General features: G+C 42.4%; 1 protein-coding gene across 6 annotated transcripts in view; it reads left to right on the top strand.

Moving 5' to 3' along the window:
• Positions 1-16,501, top strand: part of MGRN1 (mahogunin ring finger 1) — a 321,313-nt gene that overhangs the window by 66,150 nt on the left and 238,662 nt on the right. For all 6 annotated transcript variants that reach the window (XR_011199103.1, XM_069210484.1, XM_069210481.1 and 3 more), the window contains exon 7: positions 7,702-7,768. Coding sequence is in view for 5 of the 6 variants with exons in the window: in XM_069210484.1 (XP_069066585.1) it covers positions 7,702-7,768 (67 nt within the window). In the remaining variant the exon portion in view is untranslated. The remainder of the gene's footprint in view (positions 1-7,701; positions 7,769-16,501) is intronic.

Raw genomic sequence — 16,501 nt, 5'->3', positions numbered from 1 at the left:
TGCTTGCGGACAAGCTGGACTGCTCCTGCCAGGAAGAGTGACCAAATCACTGGGAAAGATGCCCTGCTGAGCTGACTTGCATGAGGACAACTTGACACACTGTGTTTATCCAGTATCCACAAAGTTAACAAAGCCCAGTTGTGCAAGATAACATTAAAAAAATAATCTGGGTTGAGGAGCTGCTGCATTGAAAAGGGTGCACTTACACTATCACCCATTCATCCTGTGCTTGAATCCTCCTTTGTTCAGCAGTCTAGGGACACCAGGAGGAAGTCAACCTCCCCTCTGGGATTGAGTTTAATTCCAGTGACTTGATGAGGTTGCACTGATTCTTTAACAGTCTATACCAGGGGTTTCCAACCTTTTAAGTAATAAGAGCTACTTCTGTTTAATGGAAATCACCCTTGCTACTAATATTATAAGTGCTGACTACATCGGACAAGAATGAATTAGTATATGCAAGATTAGCAGCAGTGACCACCTCAGTGCAGAGTTGCTAGAAGTGATGCAAAAATGGCCTTTTAAATTTGAGATGCCTCTTCATGAATAATACTTAACAGCGATAGCTGCAATGGCAGTGACACCAAGGTAAGATTATTAATAATTAGACTCCACTGTTTCATATTCATCAGTCAAATATTAAATTTAAATATATTTTGAAAATGATTAGTTCCTAAAATACACATTTTCTTCTCGAAAACCAACTTTTGTGTTTTGATATACATACGTATTAATTCAAACAAACAAAGGCTTGTGATTTAATAGGCTGGGCTGCATACAGGAGAGCTACTCACAGATAGCTGGAGAGCTACCAGTAGCTCACGAGCTACTGGTTTGAGAAGTCTTGTCTATACCATCTTCCTGGTTCTTGTGTCCCAGCTTGTGGGAAACTGGCTCTTTGTCTGATATATCAAAATGAGGATATCCTGCAAAGAGTCCAGGGTTTCCCTTACTAGTGGACAGGGGCTTGCTCTAGCAATCCCATGGTGCTCTTTTAGGGGGTAGTGTGGTCGAGTAGCCTTAGGCTTATCAGAGAGGGGTGGCAGGCATCTGCAAATACACCCACAATGAATAAATGAGACATACGACTCAGGGGGATCCACACCACTTTACAAAAATAACAAGTATCTTTAGATTTTTTAGGAACCCAAATCAATAGGATCAGGTAAGTATGTGCTGCAAGAAAGATCTTTGCAGTTTTCAAAAGTTGACAGTGCAATTTTTGGAAGCTGCAATGTTATCCTGTGGAGAGAAAAGCAAGTATTGCATTCAGGTGTAGTACAGTGACTCACTGGACCAATCTCCTAGACTTGAGGTAAGTATTGGACATAAGGATCAGGACCACACCAACAGGTCACAACCGGCAGCGCTAGGGTGGCCGGGTGCAGAGATGTAGTACGGCGTCAGGTGCTCAAAGTTAGTCAATGGGGGTCGGTCCAGTTGAAAAGAGGCTGCAGGCTTGTACAGAGAGTCCAGTCGAGGAGAACCAATAGGTTGGTTTAGTCTTGAGATGCTCGGGACGGAAAGTCACCTTTGGCCCTCTTCTCCACGGGCCACGGGTGATGAGTGCAGAGGTGTCGGGGTTTCTTCATTGGCGCACCCTTGGTTGAGGGGAACTGCAGGCAGAGGCTTCAGGTGGCGTCGGTGAGGCCACAATGGGCAATTCCAAGGTGGACTTTATCTCTGGAGGGTTGGGGGACCACGTTGGCCCACTTCAACTCGGGTGCAGTTGTGTTTTCCTGTGTCAGATGTTTGTGGTCTGAGTCCTCTCCGGTCTCATGGGGTCCATGCAAGATGCAGGGAAGCAGCTCTGCTGATCCAGGGGAGTTCCTGGTTCTTTGTGGAAGGCAGACAGGCTTCCTAGAGTATTGAAGGCAAAGCATCTTGCAGGAAGAGTCGACTTTGGGGCAAATCGGTGGGAACAGCAGACAGGCCGGTAGGGCTTGTCCCAAATTGGGTGCTTCTTCCTTGGGTTTTGCTTTTGCGGTTCTTGAGTGTCCTTCGTTAGTCAGCAGGAAGCTGATTTCCTGGTTCCATGGGCTCCCCTCAATACCGAATTTAGGGGTGTTTAGAGTAGTGTAGGGTAGTAGCCAATGGGCTACTTACCCTTGGGGTCAGTACGCCCCTTGTATGACCACTTCCTGTGGGAAGTGGCATGACTCTGCCCCGGGGGTTCCTACTTCTGCCAAAACAAAAATGGCAGATTTCTAAATGTGGTGTCCACATCAGGCAGCTCGCCTTAAGGGTGGGACTGACCTGAGGCGTGGACACATCTCCGATTTCTAAATTTCCCGCCTGTCCTGGTGCCAAATGGGCCCTGGGGCAGGAGGGTCGCCATCTCTCCTTTGAGTGAAGCTAGGTCTGCATACCAAGGGCAGTGGACGTCTTTGAAGCCCCCTGCCTTGGAATGCAGATTTGCAGGTCATCCTGTTTGGTGGAGTGTGTAAAAACCTTGCCCAGCGCAGGCTTTGTTTCTGACTGCTCAAGAGGAAAGATTCTCACCCCAGGAGACCAGAATCTTGTCTGGTGATGGCAGGCTGGCTAAACCTAATCAGTCCTTACATGGGTAGTTGGTAGGTTTTCAGGGGGACCTCTAAGGTGCCCTCTGGGTGCATGTATTTATAAATCCACCACTAGCATCAGTGAGGATTTATTAATAAAGATAGTTGATACCAAACATCCCTATTTTCAGTGAAGCCGTCAATTAGGTGGGGAACTCATATTGATCAGTGTTCAGCACATGTACTTAAAATGGCTTCTCTGCTCCCTCACTCTGTCTAAGAATCGACCAAGACTTAGAGGTGCATATCTGCTCTTGCAGATATGCCTTCACATAATGCACCCTATCTGAGAGCTGTAAGGCCTGCTGTTGGGGTGACTGACATATATTTGCACGCAGTGTTAGGGGACAGGGCACACAGGCTGTGTCCCATGTCATGTTTTCACTTTTCGCTGTGCCAAGACACACAGCCTGCAATGGCAATCTGCATTTGTTAGGTGTGAGGTCACTAAGGCTGGCATAATACATGCTGCAGCCCTTGGAGACCCTGTTTGGTACCCATGGCCTAGGTACCAGGGGTACCATTTACTAGGGACTTGCCAGGGGGCAAAGGTATTGCCAATTGGGGAACAATTGCAGAGTTTTAGCAAAAGAGGTCGGTCACTGGTGACTTGGTTAGCAGGAACCTAGTGCGCTTTCTGTCAAAACTGAATCAATTACCAGGCAAAAAGTGGGGGTGAGCATGCCATGTCAAAAAGGGGCACTTTCCTAAACATAGATATTGCCCTTGAAGCCTGTGTTAAGCGTGACCTTAACCAAAGCAGATCCCAGAGTATACTACTTCCACCAGTGACAGTAGTGAGTGCCTCCGGATCTGTGTGCTCCCTCTTTACTGGAAAACCTTTACCAAGATGGGTAGCTTTTGGGATAGAGGCCCTGAAAAAGGCACCTATGGGACTTCATGGTGGATGCTGGCTCATAATTTGTGTCTGTCTGTTACAAGTATAGGAACCAGTCAGCCCTGCCTGGTCTGTGAATTTCCTTAAATAGACATTGTCTATAAGTGGACATAGAGGCTGAACTCCAGGTCAGCAGACCACTGTTTTATTTTTTTGTGTTTTTTTTTTTTTTTTTTTGCCCGCTGCCTCCTCCACCTAACATCCCTTACCTATACCATTGACCTCTAACGAGGCACCAGGATTTCACAGTTGTTCCCTTCCACACCATCCACATCATCATTGACTTATTTGTTGGATTGTTTTGGGGTGACACCTCTTAATCTGTCCAGGATTGCTTTTTGATGTGACACCTTTAAGTCTACTGGTCCAGTACCAAAGTGATAACTAAGGAACAGAGTTAGATCTGTAGTTCATGCATCTTTGTGCCTTGCCTATAGCGAGAGATTATCTTTCACTAAGAACCCCGGGCTTAGGTCTTAGTCAATCAGAACAAAGTCACAGGAACTTTGCTAACACACATCGATCAACCAGTGCTAAGAAGCTATTACAAAGTTTTGGAGTGTATCTTCAACACACAGCTGTCTGCCTTGTTTAGGAGCTCTTATGAGTACAGAAAAGTAAAAGTGCAGTTGGTCACCTGCTATCATTGCAGAGCTTGCAGTACCTTTGTTTGGTGTAAGTGTTTGGAGCTCCCTCTCTTAGTATGTAGGTGGGTATCGGAGCCTGATTTCAGTGTCAACCTCTACCTATATTTGGTAGCTAACCATAGTTGACAAATCACTGCCTCTATATCCGAGACATCTGTAGTGCAGAATCAGTTTTATCAGGCTTTGTTGCTACAGACCCCTCTTCTCCAGTAATAGAGGACTTTTAAGTATGTCCGAACTGTTATATTAGGTTAGTGCTTTTTGGTATTGGATGCTCTACTACCCAAGGCATACACAGTGGTGGCTTAAACAGACTCACTGTACGAATATGTATAGGAGAATACCATAGCACTGAAAACTAAGTCCAAAAATGTTACAAGTTTTCAAAATAACGGTTCATAGAAAGCAGGTCAAATCCTGTTATTTTATTGACATGCAGAAGCATCAATCTCTTCAAAAAACATGTATTCTGACATCAACAGCTAACACATGTTTCTTCACACTCTTCACTTTTTCATGGTTGTAAGGTACATGAAATCCAATCCAATATCAATGACATGGATGATGTTAACAATGACCACAATCAGCTTGATGTACCAGTAACCTCCACCTGTGTTCACTGATATGATTCAGGTATCAACAACGTAGGAAGTATGCCTCATCCACCCCTGTCTCTCATGCACAAGCAATAGGGAATAATGATAAGTGGAGTGACAGGGTGACATAAACGTGATAGATAAAAGATAAAACATTACAATAGCTGTGCTTCCAACACCATAGTGTTGAGGTGAACAAAACAAGTGTAAACGATTGTCAGGTAGGCACCAATTACCAATCTAATAGTCTTGAATCGAATGATGGATCTCAATTAATTTAGTTGAGCCACAAACACATTCAACATGGGAACAATCCAAGTAAAGCAAAATAATTATATAATTAAAGGTGGGTATGACCTAAGAGTATACTTAATCGGTGTAAGTCATAACTGCAGGGGAGCGCCTTCCTGTGACAATGTACTGATGCCTGTCTGTTGATGACTTAAGGAAACTTGGGACTTGGCCGTGTTGCAGGCAGTCCCAGAAACAGTAATGGAACTCAACAATCACATAATAATAGAAAGTGGTTGCATAAAGTCCCAAACTCACTATGTTTTAGAAATATAGTTCATAGTAAGTGGATACAACGTACCCATTCAATGTATAATCGAGTAATGCTGTCCATAAATAATGTCTGTAAATAATGGATATTAGGTAGAAGAGAGCAGCTAGGGTCATGGGCAAATCAGGTAACCTTCTGTATAAATGGCAGACATTTAATGATAACTTGGCCTCATTGTAATTAGCAGCCAAAATCTTTCTTTCTCTGTGGCAGGCCTAGCTGTTATATGTAGAAAACCAGAATACCAATTAAAATCCTAAGACTGTGTCTCTGTAATGGAAATAGTGTGAAAAATAATGAAACCACTATTTTTAATAGGTATTAATATTCCAATTCAGTGGTGAAGTAGGGGTTTTAATAAATAATTAGGGAAAGTAGCTTTTAGAAATGTATTTTTCCCCTGCCCAGACTTCATGGAGACTAAATTTCCATTAGCTCTCCCACTTCTGCCAACCAGCATTTGAATTGGTGTGAAGTGCCTCCGACAAGCAAGCAATAGATTGACCTGAAATGGAATGGGTGACTTCTCTGAACCAGAATATGCTGGACAATGAACATAACATCGTTTTTGACATTACAGTGGCAAACCTGGCTTGAGATTCAAAGCCTGCTTGACAGGTCTGCTGGGGTTTTACATATAATACTGGGGCGCACTGAAAGGAAGGGAAAGTGAATGCCAAAGCAATTCTCTGCATTATTCGTGAAGGACCTGCTTTGCTGTGCATATAGCACTGTCTGCATATTTGAAAGGAAAGCAGACAGGATGCCCAAACTGTTCTTGTGTATCTTTTGTCTGGTTCTTGGAAAAGCCTGCTTTATTCTACAAAACTTCTGTCTCTAGGTGTAATGGGGTACAGTGTCTGCCCATACAGATTTTAGTGCTAGATGTGGGAGGAATTTAGGATTACCATAGTGTACACCCTGCACAATCTCCCAGCACTCGAAGCACCAGTTTAGTGTGGCAGAGGCCGTTTGCTTTTGAAAATGCCCAATGTGGGTTGGTGTCAGGTACTTTTACCCCATTGGTTAGGGTGTTTCCAATAGCTTGTGGCAGGCATACATGTTGGCATCTCCCTGCACCACTTCAGAACACGCCTAGACCTGAGGAAGAACAGAAGTGAACTGCACAGGGTTCTTCTCATCCTGTGACCAAACATGATCGTTGAAGGCCTGAACTCTCTTGTACCCAGAACAAAGATGTGGACTCCAAGTGTCATAAGGATGACCTCCTGTTTAAACTACAATAATACAACAAGCTACATTATGCCTTACTTGCAACTGCTCAGTTGATCAGCACAACTGGAACTGTGTTGGCCTATGTCTGACACTGTGGTTCGCAAAGTGCCTCCACTGAAGTCCTTGAAAAGCTTTTGAAATGTACTACAATGGTGGATTGGGACTAAAATCAAAAGGTAAAATCTTTGATTGGGATGAACCTAGTTGGTGTATCTGATGCACATACCATTATGGTCACCGGCGAAATGTGCATAGATCCTGGTGTACCCTGACCATTTCCTATAATTGGCATTTTATGTTTCTTGTCGTTATTCCTACATAAAAGATAAAAATATAATTTCTCTATTTCCCCTTGTTGGAGTTTTTGTCGTTTTGCTGTCATTTTGTTTGTTACATTTTACATTGTTTTCTAATACGGTTTGGGTGCTGCATAAATACTTTACACATTGACTTAAGGTAAGCCTGTCTGCTTTGTGCCATAGTTACCAGGGGTTGAGTTCCGGATACTTTACTGATTTTAAAAGTTCACCGTGGCATGGGTTATGATTATTTCTTTACGCAGTTAGACCTCCACCTCCAAATATTAATCCCATTTTTCTTACACTGTCTTGTTCAGTAGCGTCGTGGTTGTATCGTTCTCTCTATTGACATGTGGACAGAACTTTATCTTAATGGAAGTTTAGGCAGCTTCTAAGCAGTGTCCAGGTTGTACAAATTTCCTCAGATTTGTGATGTGTGCTTGTTGGACCCAGCTCTGTTCATTCAAAGTTAGCTGCTGAGGTGTGGGTAATTTACAGTCTGTGATTAATTCATGGTCATTCAAAAATCTATTTGATGTTGCATTGTTGGATTTTTCTTTGTTTGGTACTGGAATATGAAGTCTTCACAATCTAGTGGTGAAGTATGCTTTTAGCTTCTCTCTCTCATTTTAGAAAATGGACGTTCATTACTTTGATATTGGAGAGTAGGTAGGTATTTCCAAATTTGAAAGTGTAGCTGGAATCGAATAATCTATGCTTAAATTTGGAACATAAGTATTCACCTCATCTCTGTGTGCGCCATTAAAAACTAAAATATCACTTATATTGCGGTGTGAGCATGCAAGTTTATTCACAGGACAGTGTCCCTGCCTGAGCATTGTGCATGACTTCGCATAATCACTTGATTATGTCTTTTTTTATTTTTTTATTTTCCTCCTCAGCTAAACTACGACTTGGATCGAGGAGTCTTCCCCATTGTAATACAGGCTATTGTGGATGAAGGAGATGGTGAGCTAAATTTATCAATTCTCAGACTGTCAACATTTAGTTTCACGAGTCAGTCATTTCCCCCGTTTTTTACATGTTTCTGTTCGACAAACTGAGTAAACAGCCAACTCCCTCCCTCCCCCAAAATACGGATGTCGGAGACCAGAGCAAATGTCATACTCCCAATTGTCAAGCAACGGTTTGGATCCCACATTTAGTGAATGATATCTAGGTAGAAGTTTTTGTCCATATTAGTCATGTGAGAATCTCTGATCACTTTCTATTTTATTTCACTTTTGGAAGTGGTACTATTTAACAGTCTGGTGTGTATGTCTTTGGTGTAAGGACTTTATAAGAAACTTCACCCACCGAGTAAATCCATATTGTCCTTTTCTGACACTTCTTGCAAACCCTCTGGACTGCAAGCCTCTTCTTTAGCCCAGCAAACCTTAAAGTATTCTGTCTCTTATAATGGTTAGCTTCTGATGTCATATATTTTTCCATTGCTCAAACAGAATAATGCACCGGATATACAGGGAGTGCAGAATTATTAGGCAAGTTGTATTTTTGAGGATTAATTTTATTATTGAACAACAACCATGTTCTCAATGAACCCAAAAAACTCATTAATATCAAAGCTGAATATTTTTGGAAGTAGTTTTTAGTTTGTTTTTAGTTTTAGCTATGTTAGGGGGATATCTGTGTGTGCAGGTGACTATTACTGTGCATAATTATTAGGCAACTTAACAAAAAAAATATATATACCCAATTCAATTATTTATTATTACCAGTGAAACCAATATAACATCTCAACATTCACAAATATACATTTCTGACATTCAAAAAAAAAAAAAAAAAAATCAGTGACCAATATAGCCACCTTTCTTTGCAAGAACACTCAAAAGCCTGCCATCCATGGATTCTGTCAGTGTTTTGATCTGTTCACCATCAACATTGCGTGCAGCAGCAACCACAGCCTCCCAGACACTGTTCAGAGAGGTGTACTGTTTTCCCTCCTTGTAAATCTCACATTTGATGATGGACCACAGGTTCTCAATGGGGTTCAGATCAGGTGAACAAGGAGGCCATGTCATTAGATTTCCTTCTTTTATACCCTTTCTTGCCAGCCACGCTGTGGAGTACTTGGACGCGTGTGATGGAGCATTGTCCTGCATGAAAACCATGTTTTTCTTGAAGGATGCAGACTTCTTCCTGTACCACTGCTTGAAGAAGGTGTCTTCCAGGAACTGGCAGTAGGACTGGGAGTTGAGCTTGACTCCATCCTCAACCCGAAAAGGCCCCACAAGCTCATCTTTGATGATACCAGCCCAAACCAGTACTCCACCTCCACCTTGCTGGCGTCTGAGTCGGACTGGAGCTCTCTGCCCTTTACCAATCCAGCCACGGGCCCATCCATCTGGCCCATCAAGACTCACTCTCATTTCATCAGTCCATAAAACCATAGAAAAATCAGTCTTGAGATATTTATTGGCCCAGTCTTGACGTTTCAGCTTGTGTGTCTTGTTCAGTGGTGGTCGTCTTTCAGCCTTTCTTACCTTGGCCATGTCTCGGAGTATAGCACACCTTGTGCTTTTGGGCACTCCAGTGATGTTGCAGCTCTGAAATATGGCCAAACTGGTGGCAAGTGGCATCGTGGCAGCTGCACGCTTGACTTTTCTCAGTTCATGGGCAGTTATTTTGCGCCTTGGTTTTTCCACACGCTTCTTTCGACCCTGTTGACTATTTTGAATGAAACGCTTGATTGTTCGATGATCACGCTTCAGAAGCTTTGCAATTTTAAGAGTGCTGCATCCCTCTGCAAGATATCTCACTATTTTTGACTTTTCGGAGCCTGTCAAGTCCTTCTTTTGATCCATTTTGCCAAAGGAAAGGAAGTTGCCTAATAATTATGCACACCTGATATAGGGTGTTGATGTCATTAGACCACACCCCTTCTCATTACAGAGATGCACATCACCTAATATGCTTAATTGGTAGTAGGCTTTCGAGCCTATACAGCTTGGAGTAAGACAACATGCATAAAGAGGATGATGTGGTCAAAATACTCATTTGCCTAATAATTCTGCACTCCCTGTATGGAAGATGCTGCTTGTAGTGCAGACATGGCTCAAATATGTATTCTGCATTTATTCAGGCAGGGGTTTGCTGCTGGAGTAGATATGGGCTTATGAAAAGAAGCTTTAGATTAAAACAATCGGTCTCTTTACTCTGGTCCAGGAATGTTGCAAGTTTGTATAGGTGGCAGGGAGATGGGCGTGTAGTTAATTTTTTAAAGTATTTTTTAGCTGCAGGAGACATGGAACTTGAAAACTGTGTACTAAGTGACTAGGGCTTCTTCAGCTTCAAGGCACTGAATGCTGTGTTTGGTCTTCCCAAGGGCTGGGTGGAAGAGCTTTGAATTATTAGTTTGAATCACTTGTAGCCTGAATGCCGTTGTCTGATTTGCAAAAATGACATGTTTTATTGGCTGGTTATAAGTTCGTACTGATTCTAACACCTATGCTAATGTTGTTATTGATAAAATATATTTTTGGGCCGCCACATAACACAACAGATCAAGCTTGTGATTCTTTGCTCTCAGGGATCCCAATAGTTCACAAGGGAAGAATAGGTATTGTGCACCAAAGATCTGCAATACTATGCCACTCAGTGTGCAGAGAAGTCATTCGGAAGCATTTTCCTTTAGAAAACATTTAAAAACATGACTTTGTTATCAATCTACTACAATTCTTTTCTCTTTAATCACCATAGCCCTCAAACAATGGTATTGTAGTAATAAGATATTTAATTTGAAGCAGCTATATAATCATATAAACAAAAAACATTGAATGCGCAGGTGGCGAGGCAACACAGACTTGCTCTGGAAGATCCTGAGTTTCTCCTCCAGCATCCTACTCGAGGGAGCTTGGTGGTACAGACGTCCACCAGTTGCCTGAACCCCTATTCCTTACCCACGGCTCCCATTGACAGAAAGTTTGAACAGATGGAAACATTTGCCTTTCTCTGCCAGCTCTGCCCTCATGTCTGTAAATTCTTCTTGCCTCCTTGGCAGTTATTCGCAAGCGTGGGACAGAGTGGAGGACTTCTTGCCCACTGTCTCATAGGAAATCCCAACAGTGTCAGAACTTTGATTTTTAGATGGTAAGGACCCAGCAAAGTATTCTATTCCATGGTGTTTGGATTCCACTAACTGTCTGGGTAGTGTAGTCTGGACCAGTGTTACGCTTCGTACCTCACCTGGATTTGTTTCACACACTTTCCCCCCCGACTTCTAACAGTCCTTGATGGACATGCCCCTTGAGGGCTTTATGCAGTTTAGAGCAAAGGCTGACTTAGCCTTAAAAAGGTTCAAAGAGTGTAGTTACTGCTTGCTCTCCAGACCTAGGCAAGCCTACTTGGTAGTCCCATCAGCAACTTTGACCATTTCGAGGCTTTGGCAGAGCATATTAGCAGAGGCAAAGTCCATGTGTACCTCACCTCACATGCTTATTTTCTGTCTTATCCTCTGGATATGCCTTCAACATCACAACACCTTCTGGATGACCATTTGTCTTTACTCTGCAGAAAAGTTCAGGCTCTCTTAGCAAAAGGAGGCATAGTTGGGTTGCTGACCTCAGAGAACGGGCTGGCTGTTACTCCAGTTATTTCCTGATGCTGAAGAAATATGGAGGCCTTTGTTCCATTGTAGATCTCCTCTCTCTGGATTTCTTTCTCTGGAAGGAAAAGTTCAAACTGCTCACTGTGGGCCAAGTTCTTTCTACCCTCGATCATGGAGACTGGATGGTGGCATTGGATTTGCAGAGCGCCTATTTCCATATTCCTGTTCTGCTTCCAACAGGTGCTACCTGCGGGTTGTGGTAGGCCAAGAGCAGGCTCCCCACTGGTGTTACCAGGGGAGTTCACAAAGATGATGGTGGTTGTCACAGCCCACCTGTTGAGGCTGTGAATACCAGTCTTCCCATACTTTGACAACTGGCTCCTCAGGGTGTTAAACCTCAGGAAGTCGTTAGACACTTCCAGACGATGGCCGCTTGTTGACCTCATTGGGATTTTCCATCAATGTGCCCATTTCACAATTGACCCATTCACAGTGGCTCCTATTCATCTGAGCCTTCCTGGATACAGTGCGGTTTCCACTGCCTCAACGAGTCCAGGACATTTGGGCTATGATCCTGATGTTTAAGCCCTTGACCCTGGGACGCAGTGAGAGTGTTCTGAGACGTCTGGGTATCTTGGCCTTCGGCATCTTGCCAATGGACCACACCAGCTAAGACGTGCAGGCTGTGCATTGGGATCGCACCAAGGGAACTTGTCAGAGTCCATCCAGGCGTTGAAGGCGAATGAGAAAGAACTGCAGTGTTGACTGCTTGTTCAGTGGCAGGCTTGTCTCTCTACCCCACCCAGCACAGATGTTTGTGACTGATGCATTGATTCTAGTTTGGGGTGTTAAGGAGAGGTGGAGATCAGAGGTCTTTGTCAGAGGCTCGTCTGCACATCAGTTTGGTGAAATTGGGAGGGATTTGCTTGCCACTAAAGTGGTTCGTCCAAACTATCAAAGGGGAACGAATGCATGTGCTCATCTCATCTCATATTAGGTCATAGCAAGACCATCAGTATTTCTATTCCTCTTCCCCTACTTCACTGGCTGTCTATGCGTAAGCACTCCATCTTCATAGCTCTTTGCTTCTGCCTTAAGACCATGCATGGCTATGCACATAATCATTAGATCTCCCTATCTGTCTGCCTATCTACCAGACCTAGAGCACACTACATCTGGTGAACATCCCTAAATTCAGAAAGTCGCAACAAGGGTGTCAGACCCTTTCTGTGTTAGGCCCTTTCTGTGTTAGCGGCATAGACCTGCCATTAGTCACATGCACAAAAACAAATCTCTTGAAAGTTCACAAATTACCAGTCCATGTGTACCCCACCTCATTGGTGTAAATTGCTATGTATTGGTTATAAATGACAGTGAACATAACAGGTCTGGTATTTAACTACGTTGAGCCTTGCACAGTAGGGGCTATTCAACTTGCATCTCTAACATTCTGTCTTGGTTTGAGAACTTGCAATTGTCATCACCCTCGGGTAAGGATGAAGCATGCACCTTTGAGTCCCTACTGCAGGAGGTTGGGTTACTTTCTGATGGATATGAGGTACTGAAACAGAATGCATAACTAATGCATATTTCCTTAAATAATGGCCTTTGGCATACTATATGCCATGCATATTGCGAGGGAACCACTGGAATAGATCACTTTATCCAAGCTCATAAGTGTGTACAACACTTTTATAGACTATCTTTGTATAGCAGTGTTCCCGGTAGTACAGCAACCCATGATCAGTCTTCTAGGTCTGATGAAGCTTTTTGTCAAGAGTACGCTTTCTCAATATCGGATACACAGACTGTTATTGAATTGCTAAAAATGTGGTAAGGCATATGGTTGTGATGTGACATGATCCCAGGGAATCTATATTGATCAAAAATAGAAGTTTTGACCCAAAACATAACTTGATGACCGATGCCATTATGGCAAGTGGGAGTATTCCTGACTTTTTGGGAGGGTGGCATAACTATACCAACCCAAACGAAGGCTGATGGAGGAGTCGCCAGTAATTATAGACTGATTTCCTTACTAGATAACATGCAAAAGTTGTTTCATAGGCAAGTCCTGGGTAAAGTGGATGGAAGATACTCAATTCAGACTGGCTTCAGAGCCGAGGTTAGCACCATTGATCAGGTCCTTTGAATGTTATGTGCTGGAAGTATATCAAGATCAGGGAGAAACACCTATACAGGCCTTTTGTGAACATGAAGGCTGCTTTTGAATTAGGTCCCAGGCCAAAATGTGGAAGTGCCTCCTGTCTATGGATGTGCTGGCGCCATTACTCTCTATAACGGGGGTCGCCAACCTTTTCTGTAATTCTTAACTACTTCTGATAATTGAAAACCGTTGTGAGCTACTGAAGGCCAAGGAACTATTGCATTGTTATCAGACAACCCCTTACCCAGCTTCCTTTCCTCGACTTTGAACGTAATGTCCATGGAACCCAATACTATGAACAAAACTCTGTGATTACAGGTCCTACGACAGGACTGCCATGTGCAACAACGTGGGGTCTGTTGGGATGTATGAACATTCTGCCCTGTATGTACTTGAGGACATACCTTTCGCCATACATGGTACTGTTACATGTACAACACAAATATACAAACATTTTTTTGATAATGGGAAAACTTTAAAGTGCAGAAAAATGTTCAGCAAAAATGTTCGTAATAGGGAACTTTTTCTGCACTTTAAGCTTTTTCCATTTTAAAAAAATGGCTGTGTTTTCCAGTTATAATAATGGCAGTGTGTCTTCCAACCCCTGTGAGCAAGATGTCTTTTGTGTGTAAATGTGACACTTTGAAATGGGAGAAAATTCAACTGAAGAGTTAACTTTGTTTATGCACATTCCATAAAACCTATCATTTTAATTTCTCTCATCTCAAAGTTTTGCATTTACAAACAGCAGGCATTTTGCACCCAGTGGCATGCAGACATGGTGCCATATTTATAATAGAACAAATCTAGTCATTTGTTTAAATGGGAGGAATTTAAAGTGAAGAAAAATGCTTCATAAAGCATTTAGACTCAATTGGCTTTATCAAAAGTAGGGAAAACGTTAAGACTTAATGTTTCATAGAAACATTTTTCTCCACTTTAAATGTCTTCCATAAAAAAACCCGAAATTACTGTGTTTCCCATTCATAAATATAGCACTGTCTGCCTGTCACTGGGAGCAAGATTCCTCCTGTTTGGGACACTTTGAAATGGGATACAATTACAATGAAAAGTTAACCTAATAATTGAGTAAACTCTTTTATGTTTTCTCAGTTAAAAGCAGTCAGAAACATTATTTTGTTCTCACCTCCAATACTGAGTTGATTTAAGAGTTAAATACCTCTTTGCATCAGTACTGAACCTCTGTGACCCAACAGGGTCATAAATCTGAGAGGAACATTGCTCATTATCATGCTCGGCTTTCAGCAGCCTGATAATAATGCAAAACAAACACTGCCTTTCCTTTCCTTTCCTTTAAAAGTAAAAGCAACACTTATTGCAGTCCTAGTTTAAAAATGAACTCAAGGTTGGGAGGTACTCTGCAGGTTTCTGTGAGCTACTGATAGCTCGTTATTGAAACACCTGCTCTAAAATAATATTTCACAGAGGTAACTACGCCCAAGCCTGATGGGGGGGGGAGGGAGGGTGAGCTAACAGAATGTTCTCAGTTTCACAGAGGTGTCCATCCAGAATGTGTTCTAGCCTCTACTTTATTTTTTTGTATAGTAATAGTGTGAGTTATAATTTAATGAGTCGTACCCATGATTCCTCCATTCCGAACAGTGTATCAATTCAAGCTCTTCTCTTTGCTGATGACACTATTTTAATCTCACTTACTCCAGTGGGCCTCCAGAACTTGTTTGATCGATTCCACAACTTCTGTGATTCCCACGGCCTGAAAATTAATATTTCAAAAACAAAGTACAGAGCATTAAATACAGGTGAGAATTTCTGGAGGAAGCATGAGGTCGAGAGGAATCTGTCTGGACAAGGTCCGTACATTCGAATATCGAGGCATTAGTCGGGCGCCAGCCTATCCTGGAAGCTCCAAATTTAAGAGATGGCTATAATGACAGAGGCACAGTGATTCTACAGACTCTTATACCAAACCAGTGTCCCCTGTACTAGAGATTTACAGTGATTTGTACTGCAGTGTCGACCATACACGACATCACTCTTTGTGATGGACTTTAGAAGGTAACTTTTTTAGCAGGGCTAACCTGGTCCCTATATCCAGCCGGCACTCCATTGCAGTTGGCTTGAATCTGTGGCTTTCCCTCGGTCTTGCATGACTCTATAGCCGTGAAATGTGCATTCTGCTTTAAAACCCTATACTTCACTTAAATCTTTGAAAATGCATATATTTCTTTCAACTGATTAGATTTTTGGCTTTTTAGTGTTAAATAATTCATTACATTTTACTCAATTTTTCTAAATGTGTGTGTTATTTTGCTTGTGGTGTATTTTAACTTTTTTAGTATCTGTGTGCTGCAAAAAAATGCTTTCCACATTGCACAAGTTTAACACAAGTAACTACCAGAGGTTTATGCACGGATATATTCAGTGACTTCTTGTGGTTCACCATGACAATAATTGTGGCTGTTGATGAGAAGGGCTCACACCTACTCATCCAACAAACAACCCAATTTTCACTGGAGCACCGTGTGTGTTTGCACCACTGTAGTTAACAGTTAGATTGCATTCAGTAGAGCCTGGTTGGGGCTTATAGTTTGTCTCCTTTTGGTGTTCTTGGAGGGGTCTTAGGTTAGGTAGTTGCAGGAATTCATGCATTCGAATCTGGTTCCAGTTTGAGGATATTGCTGTGGTAGAAGGAGGGCAGTGTTTGAGACACTGTATTCGATGTGGAATGGTATATTGCTTTGGAATAGCAGGGCTCAAAAAATCATATAAATGTTACTAGACCTGCAGATCGAGTAACTTAAATAATCTACTTGACCTAACTGTAATGTACTTGACCCGTAAACAAGTCTCAAATTGTGTGATCCTAGGCAAATAGTTTACAGAGTCGCCTTTTTCTTAATTCTTACATATGATTGCACCTTCAAATATGTGAGCTCAGCAATTCTGCAGTGCAAAAAACCCTCTTTTGTTTGATTAAGTAGGCTAA

This window comes from Pleurodeles waltl, chromosome 10 (assembly GCF_031143425.1).
Source record: "Pleurodeles waltl isolate 20211129_DDA chromosome 10, aPleWal1.hap1.20221129, whole genome shotgun sequence".
Classification (NCBI taxonomy): domain Eukaryota; kingdom Metazoa; phylum Chordata; class Amphibia; order Caudata; family Salamandridae; genus Pleurodeles; species Pleurodeles waltl.
This window is presented reverse-complemented; position numbering and strand designations above follow the sequence as displayed.